The sequence below is a fragment of the Oryctolagus cuniculus genome, chromosome 1, assembly GCF_051225735.1.
Source record: "Oryctolagus cuniculus isolate XC-2025 breed Fujian yellow rabbit chromosome 1, ASM5122573v1, whole genome shotgun sequence".
NCBI classification, from domain to species: Eukaryota; Metazoa; Chordata; class Mammalia; order Lagomorpha; family Leporidae; genus Oryctolagus; species Oryctolagus cuniculus.
Genome location: NC_142867.1, coordinates 51,199,606 through 51,213,842, shown reverse-complemented (window position 1 = coordinate 51,213,842; position 14,237 = coordinate 51,199,606). Strand labels below are relative to the sequence as shown.

Sequence of the window (14,237 nt, the reverse complement as noted above, 5' to 3'; positions counted from 1 at the left end):
GGCTTGGAAGAGGGGCAACCGGGACAGAATCCGGCGCCCCGACTGGGACTAGAACCCGGTGTGCCGGCGCTGCAAGGCCGAGGATTAGCCTAGTGAGCCGTGGCGCTGGCCAATACTCCATAATGACTAACTTCCCTTCTCTTTTACTGGGACAACTCCCAAGTAAATGGTTTGTATCCAAATTTTAGTCTTAGTGACTGCTTCTAGAAATGCAAAGAAAGACAATTGTTAATATTTACATTGCACTTACTATTTGCAATATGCTGTTTTAAGCACTTTATGTTACCTCATTGACTCCTTACAACAGTCCTATGGAATAAGAAACATTATTATTCCTACTTTACAAGTGGGGATCAAGAGGCACAGAAAATTTCAGTGATTTGCCTGTGGTCACCCAGCTAATAAATGTGGTAGCCAGAATTTGAACAATATCCAGTCTGACTCCACTTTCTATGCAATGAGCAGATAGTCTGTAGCATAGGCCTGTGCTGCTTGGTAGAAGAGCCACTAGTCATTTATAACCATTTGATTTTAAATTAATGAAAGCTAAGTAAAATGAAAAATTCAGCTCTTCAATAGCACTAGCTGTATTTCGTGTGTTTGAGAGCCACATGGGATTAGTGGCTATATTACCAGACATGGTAGATACAGAATATTTCCATTGCTACACAAAGTTATATAGGACAGCACTATTATGCAAGACCCCACTTTAAACCTATGGTCTATCTCAAACTTCCTCAACATCAAGGGAGCACTTAAATTAACCACAGAGGCAGTCCTCTATCAAGAAACTTCCTCTGTACAGGCCATAGGTAAGGGCTAGAAAAGATAGGAAAATGACCTTTGACTGGCTGAAGTAAAACTCGTAAGTTAATGCATTATAATTTTTTTAAAAAGATTTATTTATCTGTAAGGGAGAGAGAGAGAGAGAGAGAGAGAGAGAATTTTCCATTTACTGTTTCACCCCCCAAATGGCCACATTTGCTGGGCCAGCCTAAAGCCAAGAACCTGGAACTCCATCTGGGTCTCCCCAATGTGTGACAGGGGTTCAAGTATTTGGGTCATTTTCTACTGCTTTCCCAGGCACATTAGCAGGGAGCTTGATCAGAAGTGGAGCAGCTGGGTCTCAGAACAGTGCCAATATGGGATGCAAGCATTGAGGCAGTGGCTTTACCCACTGCTCCACAATGCAGGTCCCAATGCATTAGAATTCTTTAGCAGTGGTTATGGAAGAGACACACAGATCTTCCCTTAACCCTCCTTACTTCTAATTTGCTCCAGCTAGTTCTACTAAGAACATTTCTATTGTTTTCCTGATGGTATTGAGTTAGAAGGTGGAAATTCAGGTAGATTAGGCCTGGGACTAGAAGCAGATACATATAATTTATTTGAAAGGCAGAATGAGAGAGAGAGAGAGAGAGAGAGAGAGAGAGAGAGATATTTTCCATCTGCTCCTTCATTCCTGAAATGGCTATAACGACTGGAGCTAGGCCAGACTGGAGACAGGAGCCAGGAGCTTCCTCCAGATCTCCCACAAGAGTGCAGAGGCCCAAATACTTGGGTCATCCTCCACTGCTTTCCCAGGGACATTAGCAAGGATCTGGATCAGAAGTGGAGCAGCCTGGGCTCGAACTGGAGCCCATATGGGATGCCAGCACCACACACAGCGGCTTTACCCAGTATGCCACAACACTAGTCCCTGAACAGCGACCAGAAGGAACCACCCAAACTCAAAAACTCCAGCTGAAAATGGTGGATCAAGAGCTCAAAAGCACAGCAGTTGGGGGTCAGCAGGTGTGGAGGGCAATAGCCTGGTCATTCACTCGGGATACAGTGCTGTGACTGATGTTCTTTGGGTGATGGCTGTGAGTCATCCAGAGAAGGTGACGAGGAGAGTGTAATGCATTTTAAAAAGGTTTCCACCCCAAATGGCTTTTTCAAAGGTGTTTTTCATTTCAAGTGTGTTTCAGTTAACTAGGAATTTACCTTCAGCAAAAACTCTCATTGTCCAAGAGTGTTGAATGAAGATTTTGCTCTAATTAGCTTGATAAGGAAGTTTTAAGGACCTGTGCTTCCACCTCCTTTGCAGTGCAGAACAATGCTCTCAGACAGGGAGAGAGAGTCAATTTGGGTCCTGTAATAGAATTGTGTGCCAAGACAGAATTTTAATCATCTCAGAGGAACCCAACCTGAGTAATTCCTTGACGTCACTCACTGAGTCTGTTCATCTCTCAGAGTGACCAGCTTGGGTCTGGGCCACCATGCTTTGCTCATGCTCTGGCAGACACAGACAACTCTAAAAATATTCTCTAGAAGGGACTTCTGCAAACTGGATGTTGGCATCTCTGTTTCTCTGGGGTGTGGGAGAGCAGCCTTCAGGCAGATGGCCTTGTGATGGGGGTGGGAATCAGCTAAGGTAGAGGCACCCCAGGGATTGAGTGTCATTTCAGAGCCCATGAAGACTGTCTGTATCTCGTACCTTAGGTCAGGCTTCTTAACTTGTTTGGCAGAAGGTGATGCAGTGTAAAGATGTATGTTTCTAGCATAAACTCTGGTCAAGCAAGGAAAGACATCAAGAAGGAAGGACCCCAGAAAAGCTCAGGGCTTTGATGAGCCGGTTGCCTCTGTTGGTTGAGTTAGAGAATGAGCTGAATGTAGGAGTGATTGCAAGCCTCTGGCAGGGGTAGTTATATCAAGGATCTCCTTCTAGGTCCTAGGCAGTTAGATGACTACCCCTCTTGGGTTCCAGAAAACAGTAGGGCATTACCACAATGAACAGCAAAACTCTCAGCTTCCCTCCTCACTCATTAACTTTACTGTACCTCAACCTCCATCCTGCTGCCCCACACGAGAGACTGGAGGACACTTCTTAGGGCTCAAAAAGGAAAAGCCAAAATAAAGATTTTAGTTATTTATACTTTACAGTTCTCAGTAAAATTGCAAAGTCACTTCCCACCTTATCACTCTGGAGTCTGGTCCATCAGTACATCCCCATCTTCTGATTAGCACTTCATCACCTCTTACTTGTAAATCAGCAGCCAACCAGAACTACAAATGTGAGGATAGCCTCTAAAATTAAAAAAGCAAATAAAAGATATTTAATAGCCTCAGATAACTTGAGAAGATGTTGCACACTATGATAGAAAACCAGGAGGCCATATAAAGTAATGTTCACAGAGTAAAATTGCTCAGAAATTAATACAATTGATATAACTAAGATAACAATATAAAATTGCCAAAAAAACAAGAAAAAACCTCCCAGAAACTTGAATCCCTCCCAGAAAAATGAGAGGAAGAGATTATCAAGAAGCAAAGCAAAATAATAACTGATAGAATTAAAAAGGAGAGAATGATCCAACATGGGAAGCGGGATAACACAGCAGACTCATAGAATGGCAGATGCCCTAAACAGCACTCTGGCCTCAGAATCAGCCCTTAAGGTATTTTGATCTGGCTAAAAAGCCCATGAGAATGTCTCAGGCATGGAAAGCCAAGACACTGTGGCAAAAAAATGACCTAAATGAAAGATCTCTGTGAGTGAGATCCCAGCACAAAGAACGGGCCATCAAAGAAGGAGGTACCTTTCTCTGAAGGGAAGAGAGAACTTTCACTTTGATTATGGCCTTGTCTAAATAACGTCAGAGTTGGTGAACTCATAGCCTTGGCAGCTCATGACAAGAGCCTTGGGTGATTACTGACGTCATAAATAAGAGTGTCAGTTGTTAAATCAACAGTGGGAGTCACTGTGCACTTACTCCCCATGTAGGATCTCTGTCTTTAAGGTGTTGTACTGTGCGAATTAACAGTAAAACTAGTATTCAAACAGAACTTTATACTTTGTGTTTCTATGTGGGTACAAACTGTTGAAATCTTTATTTAGTATATACTAAGTTGATCTTCTGTATATAAAGATAATTAAAAATGAATCTTAATGAAGAATGGGATGGGAGAGGGAGTAGGAGATGGGATGGTTTGCAGGTGGGAGGGTGGTTATGGGGGGAAACCACTATAATCCAAAAGTTGTACTTTTAAATTTATATTTATTAAATAAAAGTTTAAAAAAGGAGATTATGGGAAGTGTAGAAAAAAGAGAAAAAATAAAAGTAGTGTTATGAGAGTAAGATACAGAGCATTATGAACTATATAATCATTTGTGTTTTATTAAAAGAAAAAAAAAGCAAAGTAAGAAAATTTCCCTGAAGTGAAAGACATGAAATTTTAGGTTGTAAGGATTCCCTCATTACTCAGAACAGTAATTATAACAGTCCACACCAAGCTATATCACCATGGAATTTTAGAATACTGGTGAGAAGAGACAGAGAATCTATAACAAAAACAACAACAGCTAACAACAATTACAGTAAAGAAAGAAAGAAAAGAAAAACACAGAAATATGTTTCTCAGTAATCACACCAGAGATAGAAGACAGTTGGAGAATACTTGCAAAATTCTCAGTGAAAATGATTTCCATCCTAGAATTCTTTCCAGAGAAGCTGTCAATCATGTCATGGTTAATATACTCCACCAAAGTGAGGGAGTAAATTGTGAATGAGGCACAGACAGTGTCCAGGAAAAGGGATAATAAGTGATCAGGAGAAAGAAAACTGGGGAAAAATAAGAGAGACTAGTATTCAAAATAAACGAATATGCAGGGAAATGTAATTGAGTAGACTGTGTGACCCAGGCAGGAATAACATCTATATAGTCTTAATGTAAATATCTATTTGACAAATAGATGAGTTTATGTGAGTAAGGGAGGAAGTTTCACTAGGGGAGCAATGAGGTCTACAAAGACTTGTTCAATACATCACTGTGATAGAAGGACACTGAGCGAGGAGGTTCTGTTTTGTTCCCTGGCAGTTCCTAATGTCTAGAACGATGGCTGACATATAGTAGGCTCTCAATAAATATATGTTGGCTGAAAAAAACTTTCTCTTAAGGAAAATTCTTCTGGACAATTTCTTAAGAAAATGGAGTACATCAAAATACAAAAAAAAATCAACTTCAAAAGCTGTAGTTCATGGAACCTGTTTCTTTATAAAATTTTAAAACTATCATATTTAAAAATTTAAAGTAATGTTATAAAATATTTGAATTGGCATCAAAATATTTGAGAGACGATTTAAAAGCCAAACATTTTCTTAGGAAACCATTCGCTTTAGACTAGTGAGATGCCATGAAGCTCAGAACAGTTCCAGGGAAACCAAGATGTAATTTTCTCAATTTAGAAAGCCGATCATTTTATGGACTTTTCCTCCCATCCACTCACTAATACAATACAAGGATGGGCTGAGAAAAACTGCCTCGTTTTGCTTTGCAATCCAGTGGACTCCCAAAGAGAAAACCCTGCATTTCCTCTCACATTAGATTCCAGAAAGTTTTCACCAAGCCATTGATTCCTTTTAGTAAATAAAGAGGAGTATCTTTGAATCAACGTCTGCTCTCCCATCTAATGGATCTTAATTGGTCTACCTTCCATTTCATCTTGGCTGTGAATGTACTGTCTGATGGTGCTTCAGACTGTCCATTCATTCACCACCCTGCTCTTCTGTCTTCACCAAGCATTTATTGTGCCCCTACTGTGTGCCATACATTGTGCAAAGAAGTTAATAGCTGAAGAAGACTAGGTCAAATAATTCTCGGTGCTCACAGCTGACATAGTCAGTCTCATGGGGGCACCAAAGAATTCAATTCGCCGAATCCAGTATGATTGTTTTGAGATTGTTGAATTTCTCTTGGAGTCTGCTAAACTCTTTTCAGAGTGCTGGGATCTGACTCCTGGCGGCCTTCATAGAAGCTACCTTCTACCCTGCCCCAGGCAGGAGCTTTGCACAGCGTGGCTGGACACCCGGAGCCCGGGGATGGAGCAGAGGGGGCATCCTGGCACTGTGCCCTTCGCGGTGCCAATATGGCGGTCGGCACTACCCTTAAGACTTCTAATGACACAAACTGGATCTCTGGAGACAGCCCTAGGTTTCCTGCCCCTACCCCTCAGAAGTGGGAGTTTTGCCAAGTTTGTTTTAGGAGGCCCTGGAGGCCAAATACCAATGGGGCTGCTTTTGTCTCTCCACCTGCTTCCTTTGCCCTGAGAGGCACCGATGCCTTCAGGGTTTCAAGGTCTGCGACCTTACGCACCTTCTCTCCTACTGCACCCGCCACCCTCCAAGCTGCCCCAGAGCCTCGAGGGGAGTGGTGCTGCCGCGGATGCTGCAGTGGGAGGGGGAGAGGCCTCCTGCTGACGGCATCTTCCAACTTGGCCTTTCCGCTGGGGAGCCCCTCTCCCTGGGAATCCGGGAACAAGACATAGAGCTTGTATGCAGAGCTTAGGCAGAGAAGCCTCCAAGTGAAGGCCGCTTTGGTGGTCCTCCTTGCGTCCTGAAGAATGTAGGCGCAGGGAAACCTACGTATTACGTACAAGAACCCGCTGGAGAGAGCGCCACGGTTCCCGGTGCGGGATTGCCCTGCATCCAATAAGCCAGCAGCCGCGAGTCTCTTTATCTGTGCTGCGCTGCCTCTCAGGGGAGGGCGCGACTTCGGGCCAGCCTGCCTGGGAGCGTTCTGGGTCTTGGGGAGGCAGACCGAGGGCGTCACCAGAGTCGGTGGTCTCTTCCGCTTCTTTGGGGGAGGGGGTGTCACCTGGGGTTCCGATTGTTTCTTTGCTGGCAGTCAACCCGCCTTCTTCCCACTAGCAGGGTCCTGCCACAGAAAACGGATTTTTTTTTTTTTTGGAGGGGCTACACAGACACCCACTGAGTTCCAGAAAACAGCACCAGCGCGGGGGTCCAGCGATTCTCTGGCTTCACCCTCACCGCAGTCCCCAGCGATGCTGCCTGGACGCGCCTTCCCAGCCCAGGGGCACGGGCAGAAGTTTTTTAGCTAGTGGTACAGAGTGAGATTGAAGCCTGGGGGTTGGGGGGCGTTCCCTCTCTTCCTCCCTACCGTCCCCACCTCCAGCCCAATCCGGACCCCTACGGTTAGAGCTAGGGTCTCTCCGGACCCAGAAGCAAGAAGAGCCGGCAGCGCAGACTCGGAGAAACCCGCTTTCCTTTAGGAAAAAAGGAAGAGTCCGAGTTCGTGTGCGTGGAGGTGCGTGTGCCGGTGCTTAGGTTTGCTGGACAGGGTACACAAAACGTGCTTATGCCCGAAAAGCAGACACACGCGCGCTTGCAGCTCCGGGCGCACTGGTTTGGGTTGGTGCGCGTGCTCCCTTTTGAGAGCAGCTGGAGAGGTGCGCGCATCGCAGCGAGCGCCTGGGCTGCGGGAGTGTGGGTGAGCACGGGAAACATGGAATGTGTGGTGGAGGTCCGGGCATGCGAGTGCGTGATGCGCGCACCTGGTTTTCTGTAGCTTCGAGGGGAGCGCGTGTGAAAGTCGCCGACTGCCGCCTGGGCAGCAGCACCTTCCCCCTACCTGCCTTTGGGCACTGGACCTGGCGTGCTCAGTTCTTCAGGGAAGAGGGATGGGGATGCGGGATGGGGATGCGAGCGATAAAGACCTGGGCACTGGCCCGGGCCTGACAGCTCCGCTGGACTCTGCCAGAGGCGCAGGGCAGCTGTGGAGGGTCCTAGGGTTGGGGGAGGAACCCTGAACCTGCAGCCCAGGATTTTAGAGGCAGGGGGCCAGGTGGGGAATGCTGAGCTCTTCGGGCAGGCGGTGCCGGCTTACCCCCTCCGGAGTCCTCTCTTCTCTTTGGCTCTCAGCCTAAGCTGCCAGACTGGACTAGAAGCAAAGCTACCTTCCCTGGGATCCTGGGTGCTAAGGCGCACGCGCTCCGGAGAAGAGGGTAAGGGGGGGCGGGGAGAGATACCCCCGGGGCCACCCAGATAGTTTAAAGACATCAATCTTAGAGGCCCCCACCCCTTCCCCACCACCAGCTACTATTTCAGCTGAGACCGCTTTAGAACCCAGGACTCCTGTTCAGTCTTGGGGATCCAGGTGGCCAGACTCAGGTGTCCCATTGGTGTGCCTGAGTTCAGGCGCCAGGGAAGTGAGACAAATTCTGGTCCCTCGCTTTAGGTAATGCCAAACTCTCCCTTGACTCGTCCACAACTTTCTGAACGGTGATGCTCTCCGCCTTCTCCCAGGCCCTCCCGCTCCCCAAGCAATGACCTCAAAGCAAATGACGGTGGCAGTCCACAGCGCCCTCGGCAGTGAACCCGGCGGGTAGTGCCGGCTATGACGCAATCGGAGCTCGGTCGGGCCTCTGATTGGCTGATCCAGGCCACTTTGGATTGGCCGCGTCTGCTGGTGGGGTGCCCCCGCCTCCCGAGGTCACTAGAATAAGAGCTTGGGGCTCCGCTGGGAAGGCCCCTACTGCAGGCGTCGTGTTCTTCCCGGGTGGACCTGTCGCTTGCTCTGCCTCTCATCGCCAGGTGAGAAAGTTCCCTATTACTCTAATAACCTGCCTGTCTCCTTAGCTCATCCACTTTGCACGTTCGCTTTTCGGATCTCTGGGCCTGCCTACCCCCTCCTGGTCCTGGCTCGAGGTAGGTGTACGCTTAGGGCTCTCCACGCACCTATGAGAGCCGAACCCAGAAGCAACCCTGGGGCTCTGTGTGGGCCCTGGAAGATCGGCGATCCCAGGTAGGCGGGTCTGTGCCCTTGCGGGATCGTATTCGAGTTTAGTGTGGAAGTGCAGCCTTAGGGATTACGCTCGGTTCCCTGGACGGCGGAGTCCTGAGCTTTCCTCTGAGGCGCCCTAGTCCGCAGGCATTCCTGCGACATCTGTCGGATGCGGGGCAGGGTTGTCAGCCGACCGCAAGAGTGGACAGATCCCCGCGGGCGGGCGCCCGCCACCTGCTGCTAAACTGCGCTCCCACAGGGCGCTGGCGATCCGGGCAGTCCCGAGACACCTGTAACTGGCACGTTACAAATCTCTCCAAATCGAAATCTGCGGGCTGCGAGGTTTGCTCACTTTCTGATCCACCCCTCCCATCCTGCACTCGCACGGGTTGGCTTCAGGTCCCGCAGAGAAGGTGGCCCCCAAATGGTCGAGGCTATGGATGAGACAGGCTCAAGTCCACAAGAGGGTGGGTCCGCGCTTGGCTTCCGCATAGACCTGGATGAAAGGTGTGGGTTTGTGCGCCTCTCCAAAAGCCACACCCCCACATCTCTGCCAGGACACCAGTGTCTGCTCCACCAAGCCTCTCACAGTATTGCATCTTAGGATACTCACCACAGCTTTTCTGCCAAGAACTGAACAGAGGCGCGGGCCGTGGATGGCCGGTCCGGGGTCATGTGGCAGTTGTGGAACCTAGTAGAACCTGGGTCAGTGGTCTTGGCGCAGTGGTAATGCCATTCTCCCTTTACAGAAAGGCGTCATGGGCTTCCGGAAATTCTCCCCCTTCCTGGCTCTAGGCATCTTGGTCCTGTGCCAGGCAGGCAGCCTCCAGGCGGCGCCCTTCAGGTGAGCCAGCCCAAAGCGGCCGCGCACTCCTCTCCCTCTGACCCTGGGATCAGACTGTTCCGTGCCTCTGAAGTCACGCGTGGCTCCTGGTGAATCAGCGCCCTTAGGTGGAAACTGGCCTCATGCCTTGTCCACTGGGTGGGGGGAGGCGGAGAGCAGAGCGCCCACATCCTCAGGGGAAGAAGCAGGCATCTGGAAGCCTCGCTGCCTATCCTGGGGGCTGGGGTCTGCAGAGGCTCAGAACCTGCGCTGGGTTTGCTTGCCCTACACAGATCCGCCTTGGAGAGCAGCCCAGACCTGGCCACATTTAATGAAGAGGAAGCGCGCCTCCTGCTGGCTGCACTGGTGCAGGACTATGTGCAGATGAAGGCCAGCGAGCTGGAACTGCAGCAGGAAGACCAGGAGCAGGAGCTAGAGACTGAGGGCTCCAGGTAAGACTCCCCACCAGCCTCTGACATAGTCAGGAGGACATATCCCAGAGAGGGAGGAGAGAACGCACCTGCCCCGTCTGTTGTTATTCATCAGGACCAGTGTCCCAGTGATTGTCAGTTTCTGTGTTGCAGCTGAAGGGACTGTGGTCAGACCCAGTGATAAGATCCATTTCTGAAAGGCATTAGGAAATAAAATGGGGTATGAGTAACTGCTTAGTCTGGAAATTGGTCTTGCAGTGCTGGGGAGACCTTGTGAGTTAGAACTTGTGATAAGAGTGTGCTCACTTTAGTTGAGCAGCTATAGAGATGTGCAAGGGGCCACAGGGCCAGGAGGAGCACCCCGTCCCACAGTCCCACTCCTCTGTGTACCCTGACCCAGAGCACAGAGGAGTCCCTGGCTTGGCCCCAGCCCTGCCTGTGCAGAGACAGGCGTTGCCCATGTATCTGCCATGGGAACCCCTCTGCCAAGTGTGAGGAACTGAGCAGTGTGTGGAATGCAGGTCAAGTTCACCCTTTACTCCACCCTGGTCTGCAGCACCTCGGAGCTCTCTTGCTGGAGGGCTGTGCCCCCACTTGCAGTGCCCCTGCCTGGCCTAACCTTCTGTTGATGGCCCATGGGGTACATAGTATATTTTTTCCTGGCTTGTCTTTTCCCTGAAACCTAGACCTCCACAAATCTAAGTGGTGTAGTAATCTGAGTGCTTATGTGCTGGGCACATACTTACAGAAACCAGACAACTTTTGTACATTTGCTGGCATTGATTTCAGAACTGAAATGCAAAGCCAGTAAAGCAACATAGCCAAAGGCTTGCAGCAAGACAACTGCCTCCACTTTGCGGTGTCTCAGGATGCCATCTGAACCTGTCCCACTCCTTCCTGATTTTCTTTCATGCTCCCGTTTATAAACACGATTGCCTGTGGATTCCATTCTGATTGCTTTTCAGGCTAGTGTATGTTGCTTTGCATTTGACCAAGAATACTGGGGACCTTAGGATGGAAGGGGAGAGAGCAGAACTCACAGATCGGGATAGAGATAAGAGAGTGAAGGGAGCTTATTGACACTCCAGAGGATTTCACAGCAGGCCCATCTGTTTCCTGCTTCTGAATATGCTAAAATCAGCACATGCCTCCTGCTTCACCACTTGATGAATTGAAGCACCTGACCTGCTCTGGTCCACATCCAAGGCTTGAGGGTGTCCGTGCCCATGCTTAGAAGTAGCCTTAGTTCGAGGTAGCTGCATCTATGCAGTGGTGCGTGATTTCTGTGACCCCATGCAAGTAGCAGGACCCATGTACTTAGAAGCGCGTAACCACTTCTGAGAGAAGATGTGCCAACCCTGATCTCTCAGTGCCTTCCAGGAAAGGCTTTAGGGGAATTTCATCTGCCCATGGAGATGGTTTTGTGGGTGCTACTGGCTGTGAGATAATCTCTATATACTCCTTGTGTGTCATTAAGAGGACTGGGCCTTGCTGCTCACTCTTTCTCTGGAGTTTCAGCATAGCATCCTGGTTTGGAACTGCCCTCTCTCTGTGTGTGCACATGTGTGATGATTTTTGGGTTTAGCTGCTTGCCAAGGCTGCCAGCCATTTCCCTTAACAGCTTAACTGCATAATTGCATTTAGGAGAAACACTTACTGTTAAGTAGTATGTTGCAGAGCTGCAATTCTCTTTATGAGGATCCCATGGGGAAGACACCTCTCCTAGCCATCCATTGACCGGTCTCCTCTTCTTTCCCCATCCTGCAAATCAGCATCACTGCCCAGAAGAGAGGCTGCAACACTGCCACCTGTGTGACCCATCGGCTGGCAGGCTTGCTGAGCAGGTCAGGCGGAATGGTGAAGAGCAACTTCGTGCCCACCAATGTGGGCTCCGAAGCCTTCGGCCGGCGTCGCAGGGACCTTCAGGCCTGAGCAGCCGAATGACTCCAGGAAGAAGGTGAGACCGCCCTTGTGCTGAGGGATTGGGGACGGAAGGGATTTGGAGATTAAGGTTCACGTTTGAAACCCGGTGACTCTGTTGGGTTCTTCAAGTCGCTTGTTTCCAGTGACAATCTTCCTGCTGAGGTAGTGAGTTCCTGCAAGAACTGAGTTTGAAATTAGAGCGTCAGGACCAGTTTAAAGGAGGAGAGCACACACTTCAGTCAGCATCACCCGTCATTACTGAGTCAAAGTTCAGAAAGGGCTCAACCCTTGAACAGTGTTCACAGGTTCAGACAGGAAAGCTGTCATCATACGAACACTGACTTGAAGGTTCAGAGTTTGGAGTATTTCTAATCTTCATTTGCCTTATAAACCTGCTCATATCTCATATCCATAATGCATCAGTGCTATAAAGAAGCGCCTCTGTAAGCTGGGATTTGTTTCAGTGACAATTGTGGTTATTCACTCTTGTTTTTCTGCTTCTTTCCCTTCCCCCTCCTCTTTTGCTCCTTCTTTTTCCTCTTTTTTTTCTCATCACAGGTCACCATGATGCTGAACTCACCACTTCTATTGATTTCTTTTGACCACAACCTGGTGAGAATGCCCCATGGAAGACACACATGTTTGCATCTTAACAAATATTGAAAAAAAAAGCACCTTTGTCACTGGAAAGGAATGAAACTGAATGCAAAATAAGCTAATTCCATATTTCTTGTGCATCATTTTTGTATTTGATTCTATGTCCAGTAAATCTGATGGCATCTCTCACTGGCTTATCTGGTAGCAAACTGGTTCTTTGAGAGCCATCCTGCTGATCTTGGCAGCTCTGCCAATCGTTGGGGGAACATGAAATCACTGCCTCTGTGGCCTCTGGGAACACACGGTAATGGTGATGCTGTGCCTTGTTGTCTAAGAACATGACTATATAACTTATTTAAGGAAATGTCAATATTGTGCCATTTGTGAACTTCATCAAGATTAAAAACATATTTTGGATACATCTGTTTCAAGACCCTTGTGATTCGTTTCATTTTCTGTGTAATAATACTGAGAATAATAATTAACATCTTTTGAGTACTTGCCATGAGCCAGATGATGTCCTAAGACAGTGTTTCAAACCTGTGAATTCATCTCATCTGCATGACAAAACCATGGGGTAGATTTTACTCTTCCATCTCACCTCTGAGGAAATGGAGGCATGTAGAACCGAAGTCCAAGGTCACCCAGGTAGTCAAGGGCAGATCAAGGTCTTGGTTTCTGGGTCTTATGGTAGAAATCACTGCATTGTGGAGTTTTCAACAGTGTCTCATGATGTTTTCCAGAGACCTATGGGCCATTATTTGGTCTTGCTGCCTGACGTGGTAGACCCTTCGATATTGAAAATACATAGAAAATTTTACAACCTTTTATATAATACAATGAATTCTTTGTACCCATTACTTGGTTTCAAAAATGACCAGTGATCAATGTTGTTATATCCATATATCATGTACTTCCCTACCCCAGTATATTATTATTGAACAATCCGTAAACATTCACCAAGTATTTGTAAATTAGGGTTCTTTAAGCAAAACAATAACTCATTTTAATAGCTAAAATAAATTAACAATAATTTCTTAATTCTTTACTATCACATATATATTTTATATATAGTCTTTACATTGTTGCTAGTTGATATTTTAGGACTTTTCTATTTTAGAGGTTCCCTCTCTTTTTTCTCTCTTGCAACTTATTTGTTGCAGAGACTAGGTTATTTGTCCAATAAGGTTTCACACACTTCTGATGACTGCATCCTTGTGGTGAGATTTAATGTGTATTTCCTATCATACAATCAGACCCAGAGTGAATGATGGGGAATAGAAATTGGACACAAGTTCAGAGAGGAAATGGGAAGGACAGATTATGTCGGACTTTGTGGGACTTTGGGCTTCCTATAAGTCAAGTTCTAGTAGGGAAGACAGAAACTGCATCAGTAATTTTAGCAGAAAGAATTTGATGTAAAACATTGACTAAGTAGTTGTTTGCCTTTTTTGAAAAAGGCAAAAGAGGTCAAAGACAGTGCAGGGAGAGAAACTGTAGGAAGCAGCTACTTTCCACAGGGCTAGGAGAACAAGAGAGGTGGAGCAATTCCCAGACCAGTGAGAAGGGAAGTCAGCTGAGCTGGCACCCTGGAGGGAGTGCAACAAAGCTGCTCAGGGAGTGGGGAAAAACTCCACTGCCAGAGTAAACAACTCTGGGTGATGCAGACAGACTCAGGAACCAAAACTAGAAGACAATTCCTTCCCCGTTCCTTCTTGTCTCTGGAGCCCCCAACTGGCAGAGCCTCCCCTGATGAAGGAAAATGTGGTGTGCAGAGTCCTGGACCCAGTGTCTTATTTTAAACATGGTGGTTTTAAATTTATATATAGAAGAGTTTCATTCTTGCTGGTGTATAGTTCTATAGGTTTGACAAATACGTTGAGCCCTGTAATTGCCATCAA

General features: G+C 47.6%; 1 protein-coding gene across 1 annotated transcript; it reads left to right on the top strand.

Annotated features, from left to right (window-relative positions):
* Positions 1-8,242: 8,242 nt before the first annotated feature.
* Positions 8,243-12,755, top strand: LOC100008770 (calcitonin gene-related peptide 2). Its single transcript, XM_002708831.5, has 5 exons — positions 8,243-8,372; positions 9,312-9,406; positions 9,679-9,837; positions 11,589-11,773; positions 12,298-12,755. The coding sequence occupies exons 2-4, from the start codon at positions 9,321-9,323 to the stop codon at positions 11,746-11,748; spliced, it is 405 nt and encodes a 134-aa protein (XP_002708877.3). The 5' UTR covers positions 8,243-8,372; positions 9,312-9,320; the 3' UTR covers positions 11,749-11,773; positions 12,298-12,755.
* Positions 12,756-14,237: the final 1,482 nt, after the last annotated feature.